The sequence below is a fragment of the Mastigoproctus giganteus genome, chromosome 7, assembly GCF_048544385.1.
Source record: "Mastigoproctus giganteus isolate SK-2022 chromosome 7, ASM4854438v1, whole genome shotgun sequence".
Classification (NCBI taxonomy): Eukaryota; Metazoa; Arthropoda; class Arachnida; order Uropygi; family Thelyphonidae; genus Mastigoproctus; species Mastigoproctus giganteus.
In genome coordinates, this window is record NC_143581.1 from 94,948,364 (window position 1) to 94,964,679 (window position 16,316).

Consider the following 16,316-nt stretch of genomic DNA (forward strand, 5'->3'; position numbering starts at 1 on the left):
ACACTGGATGATGAGAATAAAAATGAAGAAACGTGTGTGTTCTACAAAATACAAGTTTTGAGAAGGGTATTGTTTAAAACATTGTTTATATTTTTTAATTTCTTCACTGCAACTTAATTTCATTTCTCTCACTTTAACCAAGTGAGGAAGTAAGTTTTGTCTTCTAAAGCCATGCTAAATTATGTGCTGCAGTTGCAGTTTTAAATTTGTATATCAAAATTTTACAATATGCACTTATACACGCTTAGCCCAATCTGGGTGAGTCTAGGGGATAATGCTGGGGGATGAAGGCTGTAGAGTTACTAGAATGAGTACAGAGGAGGACAACAGGATTGATGAGAGGAACAAAAGGGTTCTTACCAGGAGAGGCTTAAATTCTATAAGTTGCAGCATCTGGAGACTAGGCACCTGTGAGGTGATCTGATTGAGGTGTACAAGGCCTTGAATGGTTTGAGCAGGCTCTGTGCTGATGGGATACTTCCACTTGCTCAGATTAAGAACCTGGGGGGGGCATAGATTCAAATTGAGGAAAAACTGTTGTAGAATAGATGCATGAAAGTTTGCCTTTAGCCAGTGGGTAGTTGATTGCTGAAAGACTTCCATCTGTTGTTGTGGAAGTTGATAGCTTAAATAAATTTAAGGCTGAACTAGACAAACATCTGGAGTGACCAGATGGGTGAAATGGGAAGTGTTTTTTTTTTTTTTTTTGGCTAATGCTCTATAAGTTTTCTTTCTTGCATCATATGCCTCAACTAATGCTAATAGTGCTGGATATTAGATAGCATTTTAGAAGCCTTAAAAATAAGGTCATGGGGGGATGGTGGCTCTGGAGTAATTGCATCATTTCACTTGCAATAAATCTGCCTTTCTAAGCATTGTGCAGAGGATGCAGTTTGTGTTCTACCCTCTCAACTGTGCACTCGTCAGTATCAAGTATACCAGAGATGCAAATTAATTTCATTCACATTCTGTATTAGAAAATATGTAACCAGTGTGGTCAAGATCTCTCTTTTTTTTTTTTTAATACTATTATAGCATTTTTATTTTATTTTATTACATCATACATTATTTAGTATAAGGTATGATGGATTTTTTTTTTTAAATGTTACATGTCAGATTTAGAGAATGCAAAAAAAAAATGTAAAAACTAAAGTAGTTACTTTATGTACAAATTGTTGACTTAGTAGTTTCCAGTTACTCATTGTCAGGGCCGGCCCCAAAATTTGTGGGGTCCTGTTCAAGAATTATTTGCAGGCCGTGGGGTCCTGTGCAAAACTTATACACAGTGTTTTTGTAATAGTGATTTTTAATTTTTTATTTTTTCAAATTTTACAGTAACTAAGAAATAATTAAGGAGTTTTATATTATACTGAACAAAAATTTTAAATACGAATAATATTTAATACAGTAATCAACAATCTTGTTTAACAATTGTTTTTGTAACAAACGTTTTGTAAAATAAGATTCTGCTTGCTTGTTATTTCCTTACCTCCAGAAGTTAAAACAATACAGATATTATTGAAAGTGAGTATGACATAAAAATTACATTTTTAAATAATGTTCGATGTCAAATGAAACTCACACACATTAAGAACGAAGTATGTGCTCTACTAGCAATTTTCAAGTTGACTAGTGCAAACTCTCTTGGAGTGATGATAACATGGGTAACTAGACATTAAGATGGTAGTAGGCTCATTGATAGAAATGCTGAAAAGATGCAAATGATATTATTATTTAGACCATTTGAGTGTGGGGGCCCTGCTCGACAGATCCGATTGAACATGCTTGTGGCTGGTCCTGCTCATTGTCAATGAAAAATTATTGTTAGTCTGGATGTGGACGTGTTCTACCAGTTAGTGATGCTTGCTATAACGTGTGGATGTGTTGTCACCTCCCTGTAGACTTTCCTGTTTCTGAATAACATTTACATGTAACCCTCTGATTGCTGTTGTCAGTTTTTCATACTGATATTCTGATGTCTGTATCAATACCTACTACCTTCCTATCTTTTCACAAATATCATTGAAATCCTATGTAATGATAAGTTTTAAATCTAACTTCTGAGAGGACTGTATCAATTTTCTAGCATAGGAAGATAACACTAAAAATTCTCTGCACTTTGGAACTTATTTTTTTTGTTATCACTTGAACTTAAATTCCTCTACAGTTTTTCTCCTGATTGTGATCTTCAAAGAATGAGATCTTGGTTTGAACTACAAGTTAAAATCCTAATTGGACTAAGTCTGTTTTCAACTTGGCCATAGCTTAAACCTATTTTGGACCAAACTAAACTTGGCACACCAAAACTAATAATAAACTCTACCAATTAAAACAGGAACCTAAGTTTTGGCACTCTAGCGCCAAAACAGTGCGGAGAGAAGTGGTGGTAGTTGCACTGGCATGAATAGGACACACACATATCTGACTCACCTCCATCTACTCGCAGGAGAGGATCCTCCTCAGTGTCCACACTGTTCAGCACATTTAACAGTGATACATATTCTGATTGAATGTCGGCGGCACTATCAACATGAAAGAACAGCCATCCTGTTTTCCTTGACAAATCTACGAGAACTGCATTCTGTGCAAGGAGTGCAGTGTTGCACTCCTTGCACAGAATGCAGTGTTGTCTCTCTCTCTCTCTCTCTCTCTCTCTCTCTCTCTCTCTCTCTCTCTCTCTCTCTCTCTCTCTCTCTCTCTTCTTAGTTGAACTCTGCATCTCTGCTGTATAGCTCTTCCAGTACTGTCTTGTTATGAGATTTCGAGGAACAGTTCTCTGTTAATACTGAAGGAAATTACCACAGCAGCAGTAGTGGAAGCCAGGGCACTATCTGACTGGCTTGTTATTCAACTTGGGATTAACTTCTAGCACAGGAACATGCCCGGTGGAACCCTTCACTGTTGGACACTCCCGGGCTTGAACTAAACCCAGAACTACTACTGCGTCTGCAACCCTCCGAACAAACCCCTATTTTGGCACAAGCACCTTATTTATTTCCTTCTCATTTATTTATTTATTGAATTGGTTGCAAGTTAGAATCGCCCCCTTGTACTATTTTATATGCAAGCTTATGTGCAAACCCCAGAGGGATTTGCATGTATTTACGTATCTAATTTAACCTGACCCAATCATGGTGTTAGTCTTTAAACTCACTCTTCTTCCTGGCGCCTCTGTAGCCAGGTGGGAAGGAGCAGCAGTGCATAACACGCTTCTTGATTAGACCGGGGTTCGACCCTATCACCACCAAATACAGAGGATGCGGAAAGGTCAGGGAATGACCACCGCATATTCTCAGAGCAATATGGCCTTAGTTGCTAATGCTCCAAAAAAAAAAAAAAAACTCTTCTTCCTTTGGTGGGAAAAACAAAATATTTTTCCCAGACATCGAAATGCTTTCATCTTTAACCTCAAGATCACCTGTTCACAATACCTTTGAACTGGTCCATACCGACACCCTTTCCCAAAATGCATTAAATGTCGCATCCTCAAATAGTGGTGTAATAGAGGGATTAAACTATTGTTCAGAAGCTTTTAATTTTAACCCTTCTGCACCCGCCATACCATTGTTCACCATATTCCTTAATTGCACTACCAGGCCTACAGCCACTAATGGAAATATTTCCGTAATGATGTTTTCGTTATTCCTTAAGTGTTTTACTTCTATATACACTATACTTACTAAGAGAAATATATTTCTAAGATTTTATGTCTTAGTTTCATGATGTTTTCAGGTTTCCGTTGCATTTGTACTGCGTATAACAATTCTCATTTGCAAATTCACCAGTATTAATGATTTGTTGTTGTCAATTTTATAACCTTTATGAGAATAAGTCATGGATAATAATTTTTTTAATTAGTACCGAAAAACCGGTATTTTTGTATCAATACCGGGATTTGAATACCAGAAAAAAATGACCGGGATCCTGGAATCTTGGTATTGTAAGCCCTACTCCTGCCTCCATATGGCAGGACTGGTAACTTGGTCAGGATGAGTTCCCTGATCCAGGATGAAATGGAGCAAACTGACCTCTAAAACCCAGAAAGCCACCGGGTTGTCTGATTCAAACGTAACAGGCTAAGAACATGAGGAACCTAGCCTCCTCACAGCCAAATATCAATAAGCTGACAATATGACATACCTGGCTTTGATTTTTGTAACACTTCATTCTAACAGTGAAATGACAAACTGTCACTATTCAGAATTTAGAAAGACCTGGAGCATTGTCTGATCACCCAAGATGGTTAAACAACTCAAGGCACTCTGTATACCTAATGAGAATTACCTGCTTAGAGTCATGGTATCCCCTCCCCCATAAATCTCTAAATACCTCAAAATAAGTGATCTCAAACTGGGACTTCCTGGATGTTTCTGAAAATGAGATTCTAAACAAACTATTAGAACAAGGAGTTATCAAGGTTAAGATAAATTCTACCAGCCGGGATGGTAACCTCATTCTTACTCAGAATTTAAACACTATCAACACATATACAGCTCTCTACATCTATTAAAGCCGTATGTTTGATAGGCAGAATCAGGCCATACATCTGAAGTCCCCTGTGTTGTTACAGATTCCAGAAATTTGAGCACTCCCAAACAGCTTGTAGTAGAATTCCTGTTTGTGTCATATTCAGATCACTAGATTACAACTGTTGGGAATGCAGTGCCTCCCAAATGAAATGCCCAAACTGCCAGAAGGATCATCCTCTGTAATCCAGAAATATGATCACTGGAAAAAGGAGAAAGCAATCCAGAATAAAGTAAAATATGATGTCACATACCAGGAAGCAAAATGATGCACTTTACCAACTCAATCACATAAGCCCTCTTATGCTCAAGTCACCTGCAAATATCAATCCACTGAAACAGACTTAACATGTCCAAGTAAATATTTTCAAACCATGCAAGAAAATTACTCACTTCTCCTTCAATGCAAAATTCTACTTCAGTGCTGGATCAAAATGTAAATACATCAACCTCATTACCATTTGACAAATCTTCCATACCCTAATAAGGTATTAAGACAACTCAAAATATCAATTTGCCTCACTCACAAAATGAAATAGATAGAGACAAGAAAACCCAGTGTTGCCAAAAAAAAAAACCCCAAATCACTAATTGAGTGGAGTTCCACAGTTTCATGCTAGTATCAGTGATCTTCGTGACTTTGTCAAATACCACTCCCAACATATCCCCCCCCCGAAAGGCTATAGTCATCCAGTTTTGCTGTAGGTATATACATCTCAATCAGTTTTTTGTCACCCAATATTATAACGTACAATATAATGATCTCAACAGCCTTGTATTTTACAAGATTTCAACCAGCCATCACACTTTGTGGGGAAACAACCACATAGATTGTAGAGACCAACTAATTGAAAAATTCTTAGATGAAATCTCACACTCCTCAATATACCAACATACGTGTATGCAGCTGACAATATCCCTAGAACATGTGTGGTGAAGCTTTCAAAGGGTTCGTGCCGAAATTAGCTGAATCTTTTAAAAAACTATCCTCGCATTTCGGAACACAAAATTATGCATTTTGTGTTCCGAAACAGTTTTGCGTGTGGGACCTACACACAACTGTTTCAGAACACATAATGCTTTATTATCCTTCTTAATCATACCAAATTTTTCATTCTAAGATTCTTGAAACTCCCCTCCCCTCTTCATTTGAACATTTTTGTTTCTTATTTGGTTGAGCCGACATTCTAAACAATCTGTAAAGGGCAACGTACAGGATAAAAGATAATTAAATCAGAGTTAGTCTTGATTGAATTCATGTTCATGCAGTGATTGCCATTATAGTTTAAAATAACACACTTTACATTCTCTAACTCTGAAAATTTCTTCATCTCATACTTGTGAGGATTTTGATGAGTAATTAGCCAAATTGCAGGTGCTCAGGGGACCCCCCCTCTCTGATATTTTGATTGCACATCAAATAATCACCATTATAATTCAAGATAACCCATAATTATTTTGGGTAATCTTAGACTGAATATTGCATCAAGTACTTGGGAGGAACATTTTAGTGCTTTTTATGAGTAATTAGCAGAAAAAACATAAATCAGAAAACACGTGTAAAATCTCCAAACTGTTACAAGAAGGCTTGTTGTTCCCAAAAATCCTTTTTGTAAAATTTTTTGTGTTGAGGTTTGTAAATTGAATAAATTATAAGTACTCTACTTTTTTAGTTTATATATACAGCTAGGCCTCGCATAATGCGAGTTCGATTAACGCGATATTCAGTTAACGCTATTTGAAAAATGATACCACTTTTCACTTTACACGATGCAAATTTCCAGTTAACGCGATCTTTTTTTTTTTTTTTTTATGCCATAGTTGAAAAAGATTTGAATCGCGCGTTAAGCTTACCGCGAGTCGTACGGTCAATAAACAAACGTTTGCCTGCTGCCCGCCTCGGTGTGTTCCATCAACCATCGGAAGAAGACGTGTTTGTCTCCTGCTAATAAAGTCAATGCAGACTTGCATATAAAAATTCAAATTTTTAAATGAGCCAGATGAAAATGTTACCGCGAAGGAGATAACGGTAAAAGAATTAGATGAAATCTTTCGTATCGCATAGAACCTCAAACAAAAGGTTTGATGTTCTCGGCGATATTTATTTTGCCAGGGCCCAGAGAAGATTGTTGTCGGTTATTGGAAATTGATTGATGAAAAGAGAAAGTCAACACTATTCAAATATTTCCACAACAGTAATTTCTTCATTGTATATTTTATGTCAGAGGTTCCCGAAGTTTCTCGGTTCACGGCGCCTTTCAGTAATTTTTTACTGAAATGTCTCAGTAATTTTTTCACGGCGCACCCAGACCAAAAGAAATACCTAAAAGTTTCGTTTAGTAGTTAGGTCCAAACAACTTAATAAGAAATGCTGAAACTGTGTTAATAAGAAATGCTGAAACTACTACCTCGAGCTAGTAGTTCGTGCGGTGTCCGACAGATGTCGAGTATCGCTGTGTTTCCCTCGAAAATTTAAAATATTCCGCGGCACACAGTTTAAGAACCGTTGTTTTATGCAATAAACATTTAATTCCGTAATTATTTTCATTATCTTTTACATTATATACAGTTAAAAAGTTATTTAAAAGGTATTTTTAAAATTCTTTATGGACATTCCAGAAGGTCAAGGACCAATTATAATTTTTCCTACTGGTTATGATATTCGATTAACGCGTGTCCGTTTTGCGCGATGTGCTCGCGGGATGAATTAATCGCGTTAATCGAGGCCCGCCTGTATTATTATTATTATTATTAATAGCCATATGGTGCAAGGAAGCCTGAGGCTTATGCTGCACCAGGAAAAAAAAAAAAGTTTCCGAGTTACCCTGAGTGAGAGAGTCAAAAGAAGAAGGGAATCACCAAGAAAGAGAAGAATGATGATATCCAGCTCAGGACCCTGGGTGTGCCAAGCCCATACTCACCAGATGTGAGCCCCCGGGGTTAAAATATATATATATATATATATATATAAATACACATATACACAGTATATATAAAACTGCTCAACTTTCTGATATTAAAATATTACTGAATGCACATTGGAGTCCATTGACTTTTGTAAGTGATGTACTAAACAGAATTCTATGTGGATAAAAATGTGCTTGCTTAATTTTGAAATATGCTCTTAATGGGTGCCTCAATAGCCAGGCGGGCAGGAGCAGCAGTGTGTAGCACACGCTTCTTGATTAGACCGGGGTTCGAGCCCATCACCACCAAATACGGATGATGCGGAAGGGTCAGGGAATGACCACCGCATATCCGCAAGCAATATGGCCTTAGTTGCTAATGCTCCTAAAAACCAAATAACGACAACAACAACAATGCTCTTAGTGGTTATATTTTATGACTGCAATTAGTTTTTTTTTTCAGCAGAAGTAATATATAAGTTAAAAAGCTACATAAAATAAGAACTTTAATCTATTAAGAATATCTATTAAAAGCAGAATTCAAAAAAATTAAACATGTTCTTCAAATAAAAAAATAAAGTTGCCATTGGTCAGATCAGACTCGACTCCCCCCCCCATTGCAACTTTTTGGGGGAATGACCCTGCTAGGCTAAATATTAATTGTGAGAAATACCAAATGTAATAGACTGTTAAAATAATGGAGATAAAGAAGCTTCAAGAAAAAGCTTTAGGTAACTGAACATCAGTTCAGTTACCTAACATAGCAGAACATACCTAACATAGCAGAAATATAATTTGTTTTGTACTGTGCTAAAGTCATATTCAAGTTTGTACCAGGAAAAACACATCAATTGAATTAAGATATAACATAGCTCATGATTGTTTTCATTGCAGGTTATACTTCTTTATTGATCTTAAAATAAGATGTACTATTTAAAAAGTAAATAAAGTAATTGCATACAAGTCAACAACACTTCCTTTTACAGTGAAGTAGTCTTTACTTGTAGTACACTGACTTGAAAAAAAAAACTTGGTGGTTGAGTGCTTCACAGGGAAAAAATTAGATCTTCTTGCAAATTATGTGTACTGGTGGCTAGGTATACAGAAAAAAGTAGCTTAAGCACTGTACTGATTTGTGCTGCAATTGTTTAAAATAAGCACCATCGATTTATACAATACCACCTTGTTGGGATATATAGTATTATTAATAACTAGTTAGTGAACCAGTTGATAAATCAGTCTTCTGCATTACAGAATATTTTTCAGACTGTTTAAATCTAATTGCAATTTTATTTTCACGTAGACATTGTTAACTTTACCATCTCTGCAAGGTAGTGAACTACTATACAAGTTTCTGAAAACTAGAGTTCCCTTTACATCTGGATTCCTACCTGAAATTAATCTAGGTAGGTGCTTTAGTAATTGAAAGGAAGATTTTGATCTTGTTTAGATATTTTATTAAAATATGTGTAGCATTTCTTTTTCTATGCCTCACCTCAACTATTGCAAAACATGAAATTGATCAACATTTAATATATTTATTTCAAGCCTGTTCTACTTTCTAGGGACTTTTGTCCCTAGAAAGTAGAACAGGCTTGAAATTTCATACTGAAATCCCAGAAGAATAAATATATGTCTGATGGAGAGGAGGATAAAGAAATAAAACCATTAAAAAAAGTAAAAAACAAATAATTGACGGATGAATAGAAATTTAAAAAAAAAAAAAAAAAATTCAGTGCTGCATAATTTTTTATGCATCTTTTACCCAGGATACTGTTGTGTCATTAAACCTATGTAACAATATCTTTCACTTTTATGGAGTACCTTTCATTGTTAAAGCATATTAAAGCATTTTTCTTGTTTAAACACATTAATTTCTAAGCATTCTTTAAAAGTGGCTAATTGCTGTTTACATAGCCTGAAAGCTTAGTTTAGTTGCTTCACTGAATGTCTGTAAATTTTTATGCATTTATTTTATGTTGAAGCAAATAATCAAAGTGGGGTGGGGTTGAGGTCTTGACAGAGACCTAAATGTCTGATTCTATACTGAGCAATGCTCTCCCGAGTCCAGCCCCAGGAATGAAGCTTTCATTACCAAATTCTTTGGTTCCATAGAAGTCCACAGAATTCTACAGTCTCCCAAGTGGATTCATTTGTAGAGAAACTGTAAAATATTCTGTAATTAATAAAGATGTATGGAACAGAATGCCAATCCATCTATGCTTGTCAGATTCAAAAATGAACCTATGGGTGCATGGTGATGTGTGTATACGATCCATGTACATATGGTGATCCATGTACTAATGTGTATACTAACAACCTAAAACATAACAAATTGATGACTTGGTCAAGAAATATAAGGTCGTGCCGGAAAAATGTCACAAGAAGGGGCAAAATGTTGTCTTCGGTTCTTCCCATTCATGATAGAATAGAATTTATGATGAAAGCTTATGGATTAAAACTTTATAATTGAGGAACTGTGAAAAGCTTATGGAGGAGATGAATTTTTTCAGCGATGAATGGAGGAGATGAATTTTTCCTGCCCTAAATAATACAAAAAATGTTTTATAATGATGGAATTCCTTTAAACATAGGAGATACAAGAAGATTTGCTAGCATCATTGAAGACATCTTAAGGCAGCGATTTTCAACTGGTGTGCTGCAACACATTGGTGTGCCACGAAGGGTCTGCAAATGTGCAGTGGAGTTTGGGGGAAAGTAGAAAATAAGCGAGAAAAATATTGAGGAATAAAAAAAATCGTCAAAGTAAATTTTAGAAGTACTCTATATTTTTCATGAAAGGCCAATAAGAATGAAAACAATAACAGTTTAATAAAAAAAAAAAAAAAAAAAATTATAGTAAAATTCCAAGAACTTCCATCCCTGTTGTTCCAGATCCCAAAATAACTCTGCAATGTACTTTTACCACCCCACCTTTCACCATTGTCAAGCCACCAGTGTCAGTCTTCAGTCAGCTGTTGTTTTCATTGGGTGTGTTACGTGTGAGTTTGCACTAATGCCTCTTTGTTTATTTCTATTTTGTTATTTCTGAATTTAGTTGATTTTTATTTTTATTTTTTTAGGGCTTATTAGACATGGACAGATTTCTAATTAAAAAACGTAAGTTAGATGATGACAATGAATCAAATGTAGCTGGCACTAGTTCTGGTATAATAACACATAGTGCAGTTAGTATTAGTTCTAAAACTGTCATGCGCCAGTATAATAAAGGCTATTTGTCTTTTGGATTCCTTTCATCTGGAGAAGGGCAACCACGTCCTAAGTGTGTTGTTTGTGGTGAGAAACTGGCAAATTAAGCTATGGTTCCAAGTAAGCTGAAAAGACACCTTCACAAAAAGCACTCACATTTATGCAAGAAACCAATTGAATATTTTAAAAGGCTTATAGCTGATCAAACACACCAGGCTGAACAATGGACCAAAATCACAACTATTTCTGACAAAGCTCAATAAGCAAACTATGCCATTGCCAAAATTGTGGCAAAAAAAAATGAAATCACATACAAAGCTGAGTCAGTAATTTTACCAGCATGCTGTAAAATTGTAAATATTATGTTTGGCAAAGAATATGAAAAAGAGATTTTGAAAATCCCTAAGGCTGATAACACTATTAGTCAGCCTATATAAGATGTTGAGTCACAAGTGATAGCTAACATTAAAGAAGCCTATTTTTTTTGCCATCCAGTTGGACGAGTCAACTAACATCACTAGAAAAGCTCAACTGCTAGAATTCAGCAGGTTTGCTTGTAATGGAGACATCATTGAACAATTTTTATTTTGCAAACCACTTCCATAAACAACAAAAGGCCAAGACATCCTTGATGAAATAACTGTGGACATCCTTGTCCACAGTTATTTCAGTTCTCACGATTTGTCATGGAAATCATGTATCAGCATCTGCTCCCTCTGTGTCGGGAAGCCTGAAAGGATTTGTCGCACTGGCCAAGCAAAAGAACCCTGGCATTCATTTTACACACTACTCCCTGCACAGAGAGGCCCTCATTTTAAAATCAGTAGTACCTGAGCTCCAAAAAGTAATGGATGAGACGATAAAAATGGTTAACTACATCAAGAGTAGACCATTAAAATCAAGGTTGTTTTCAGCACTGTGTTCTGCCATGGAAGCTGCTCACACACAACTCCTACTGCACACGAAAGTGAGGTGGCTATCTCGAGGGTGGGTACTTTTAAGGTTCTATGAACTGAGGGAAGAGCTTATAATTTTTTTTGCATCTAAAGAGTCTGAGCTGTCTGACCTGCTCAGTGATGAAACCTGGTGCAATAAAGTTGCTATCCTAGCTGACATTTTGCAAGCCTTGAACACTCTTAACAAGAGTATGAGGGAAAGAATGAAAATATTCTTACTAGTACTGACAAAATTAACTCTTTTAAGGAAAAATTAACATTATGGGGAGCCAGAATCAAAAAAGAGAACAAAGTTGAAATGTTTGAGATGATAAAAAGTTGCAGACTGGACAAAAATCTTGTCGATTTAATTCTACAAAGTTTATTACTGCTGATTAAAAACATTTAAAAATATTTCCCATCACTTGATGTATCTTCCTTGGGCTGGGTAAGAGATCCGTTTGTGTTAAGTGTTTTGGAATCAGCAGAATTAACTGTTGCAGAAGAAGATGAGCTGACGGAAATAAGAAATGACAGAGGACTGAAACTAAAGCACTCATCAACAGATTTGCCCTCATTCAGTTGCCATTTTTCATTATCTGAAAAATGGCAACTGAAGTTTGCTTCTGAATATATGGGTCTGCATTTAGGAAATAGGAATTCAGGCAAGGGAGTGTAAGCTAAGGGAAGTGGAGTTACAAGTCATGGTTCAAGGAGAAAAAAAAAATCTAAGGGTTACAATTCAGTCAGAATGAAATTTTCTGTACAGTGTAAACAGGTTAGGAAGGCACTTGATGTCCTGTCTGTGATATGTTGGACCTTCAGAACTAAGGAAAATTATGTCATTGTCCTTTTGTATAAGACAATAGTGAGAAAAATTTAGAATATTGTGTTAAAGTCTGGAGGCCACACTTGAAGGACATAGAACTTCAAGAACAGGCCCAGAAAAGACGAGACTGGTAAGGGACAGGTGCAGTGAGAAGGAGAAATTATGAGTGTACAACACCCAGGTTCACCGTTCCTTAAGGGGGCCCAGCTGAGACCTTAATTGCCAAAAAAATCTACCAACTTAAAATAATAAAAAGATATCTATTTCTTTAGGCAATGTGTTGTAGACTGTTAGAATGAATTTCTGACCACAGTATGTATGAAGAGTTTATTTATGAAGTTCACAGCAAAATTGGAGCCACTTTTTGATGATGAGGAAAGTATAAATGATAGAAACCACTTTCTTGCATCATTTAGCCATTCCAACACTAATAAAATAAAAAAATATAGTTATTAGAAAAAATTCAGTATTTCTAATTATTTTTTATGCATCTTTCACCTGTACTTTAACTTATTTAGCATATTTTCAAAGTGGTAGATTTCTATTGGACCATGTGTCTGTAGCCTCCTCTAGGGCTCAACAAATTCATTTCAGATCTAGGTGAAACCTGTAGAACTTAGGCATCAGAATTAAATTAAAGAATCAAGGGAATTCTAAAAAAATACAAACAAATAAATAAATATGTATTGTAGTTTTAAATGTTTTTCACAAACCTTATGTAGAAATGAACATACCCAACCTCAGAGGCCTGTTTGAAGAAATAAATATGTATTTTCTATTCCATTTCAGATGACCCATGACAAATAGAGCTTACACTTCATTGGCCACATATGCATCCCATCCAGCCCCCTTTGAGGCCGACCGGGCTAGCCGAGTGGGTAAAGTACCTGCCCGGCAACCCAAAGGTCGCGGGTTCGATTCCCGCCTCGGGCTTGGATCAAAGTACAGCAAAAACCTTGGGAGGTGCAATATGGCCACAGAAGCCGATGCGCCAACAACTAACTACCAAATCAAATCAATCCAGCCCTTTAATAATAATAAATAAATTCTTTCTTTCATTTGTTCTATTTTATGCAGTTATTTTTTTTAATTCAGTATAAAATTTAAAGTAATGATTACTAAAATTTTATATTCCCAGTGCAAGTTAGGCATCATACTAATTTGAAAATGCAACATTTAGTGTATTTTCAAAATAAAGGTAATTGTGCTTTGGTACTCTTTATATTAACATTAAAAAAGAAATACAAAAAAAAAATTGTGTCCTCAAACTGGCAAATCCACAAATTTCATAAGCATGTGTGCGCAGTGCATATAGCCATATTTCTCCAGCCACTAACCCAATCGGACTTAACTATTATTAGTAATACTATTATCAGGGAAACAGGAAAGATACAGTGCACATCATTACAACAGAAAAAAATAGTGCAGACATTACTCCTACCTCTTTACTATCACCAGACAACGTCATTGATGATAACTCTTTCGGCATCACACAGAAAGACAGTACCAATAATAGAACAACCACAACACTCTCTCTCTCTGACAGTATTAATGATACTCCGATATGATCAAACCTGGCACATGCTGTGAGTAAATACTCAGGGTAGGCAGTAGGCATTTATAAAGTAAATTGTAAGCAAAAGGCCTTGTCGCTATAAAACAATATGTAAAAATATTTTAAACAAAAAATATTTACTCACAGTTTTATTTGTAGATGAACTCCATTCTTCTCTCTTTGCTAGAAATAAAAATATCGGTCACTTTTTCATAGAAATTGTAAGTTGGACTTTGCTCCATTTTAATTCCTTTTCAATGGAAATTAAAGCAAGTGATGAAACCCTTTCATTTTTCATTCTTTTTCTGGCGAAGCTTTGGATTCTTTTCAAAGCTGAAAATGACCTGTCAACAGAAACTGTTGTAGCTGGAATTGTTAAAATCAATTGCAGCAGCTTCACGGCTTCAGGGAACATTTGTTTGAGTCCATTTTGAAACACGAAAGTTTACTTAAAGTTTTGTGTTTACTTAAACCATTAGGCAAATTATTTAAATCACAACATCCAGTTCTTACCCACACACTTTACTGGATACAGAAAATAACAAGCATGGGAAACAAAAGAGCCTATTTGTTGTAATACAGCCACACAACCAATCTTTCTTGCTGTACCATGTGGTTTGTAATATTCTTATTATTTTTATCCCTTTATGCTGTTGAAGTTGTTTCAGTTCCGGTCTTGGTCTTCCACTTTTAATCACATTAGACTTTTGTTCATAAGACAGATTAGAAATATTTTTAAGAGACTCACTGTCCATATTTGAAAAGGGATAAATTTTGAAATAAAGTATTTGTAAAGTAATAAAGTATCAGCTCTATCACTAGAGGCAAACAATGCAACAACACACATGCGTACACTCCTCACTCTGCAAAGCCTGATGGCACACTGAAACAAAGGTAGGAATTATTCTGCCTTTATAACATAGTATATCATGCATCTGGAGCTGCTTAACACGGCACATGGTTTAACAGTATAATGCGTTAGTATATATATTAAGGTTGAAAGGCATGGCAGAAATTGTGCCTGTCTAACCTCAAAATATACCCATTTACTAAATAATACATTAAATTTCATGCATTAAATTAATATTTTTATAATGAATTGGAAATCATATACTTTTTATATTTAATAATTAATATTTATAATTTTAGTCTGGCTAGGCACTGCCTACCTTGCCTACCCAGAGGGCATGTCCCTGGATCAAACATATAGTAAAGATGTTGCTTTATAGCCAAAACCCATCATGAATGACTTCCTTGAATTTTGCTTTCATGAAAAACCACAAAATGTAGGCAACATAAATTCAAAAATAGATTTTAATGAAGCGACAAAATAGTTACAAAAAACTAAACAAATCACATTTCCATTTAACTAAATCTAACGGTACTCAGGAAAAGAGAGAATGGTTAATATTTTCAGAAACAAAAAATTCAGTACATTGTTTTATTTGCAAATTGTTTTCAACCAGATCATTACTGGATGTAGTGATTGGAAAAATATCGGTGATATTTAAGAAGGCATGTTGAGTCTAAAGAACATACATTCCTTATGTTCTTTGTGTGTGTATGTAATCTCTCAAAAAGTGTAGGAAGAATTGATTCTGAGATGATAAAAGCATATGAAAAACAAACTATTGGTGTGAGGTTTTAAAAAGGGTTGTTGCTGCTGTGAAACTTTTAGCTACATTAGGATTGGGATTTCAAGGGCATGATAGTTCAAGTACACGAAATTTTACGAGTTGCTTAGCATACTTAGCAGAATTTGATATCTTTTTAAAAACTCGTTTAGAAACTTGAATAAATGGGGTAAAGGACATCTAAATTATCTTTCAGATATTATGAATTCATTGGCTTAATGGCCACAAACATAAGAAATACAATTATTAACGATATTAAACATGTTAAATACTTTTCACTTATTGTTGACTCAACTCCCAATGTAAGTCATGCACATCAGTTATCTTTTATCATAAGATACATAGATAAACAAAACTAAATACAGGAACGTTTCTTATCTTTCATACATATTGAAAAATATGATGCTATTATTTCGAAAATATTATAATATCAACCTTAACGAAGTATGGACTAAGTCAGTGGTTCTCAAAGTGGGTGCCGTGGCACCCTAGGGTGCCACTTACTGTTTATAGGAGTGCCACAATGTCAAATTTCGCATCGGCTTACATCGTGGCCGTCGCTACAAAAGGTTGTCATCACTAGAAGAACAGATTTGTCATTATTTTCCTAATATAACTATCAACAGTTTTGACTGGATACAAAATCCATTTGTTGAATTGACATCTAATAAAATGGAGTTAAGTCTTAAAGAAGAAGAGGAATTAATGCAAATTCGCAATG

At 35.3% G+C, this 16,316-nt stretch overlaps 1 protein-coding gene across 5 annotated transcripts in view; it reads left to right on the top strand.

Moving 5' to 3' along the window:
* The window catches only part of LOC150083087 (sorting nexin-14-like), an 842,525-nt gene that overhangs the window by 596,951 nt on the left and 229,258 nt on the right, over nucleotides 1–16,316 (top strand). For all 5 annotated transcript variants that reach the window (XM_090377020.1, XM_090377024.1, XM_090377023.1 and 2 more), the window contains one exon: nucleotides 8,736–8,838. In XM_090377020.1, coding sequence (XP_090233146.1) covers nucleotides 8,736–8,838 — 103 coding nt within the window. The remainder of the gene's footprint in view (nucleotides 1–8,735; nucleotides 8,839–16,316) is intronic.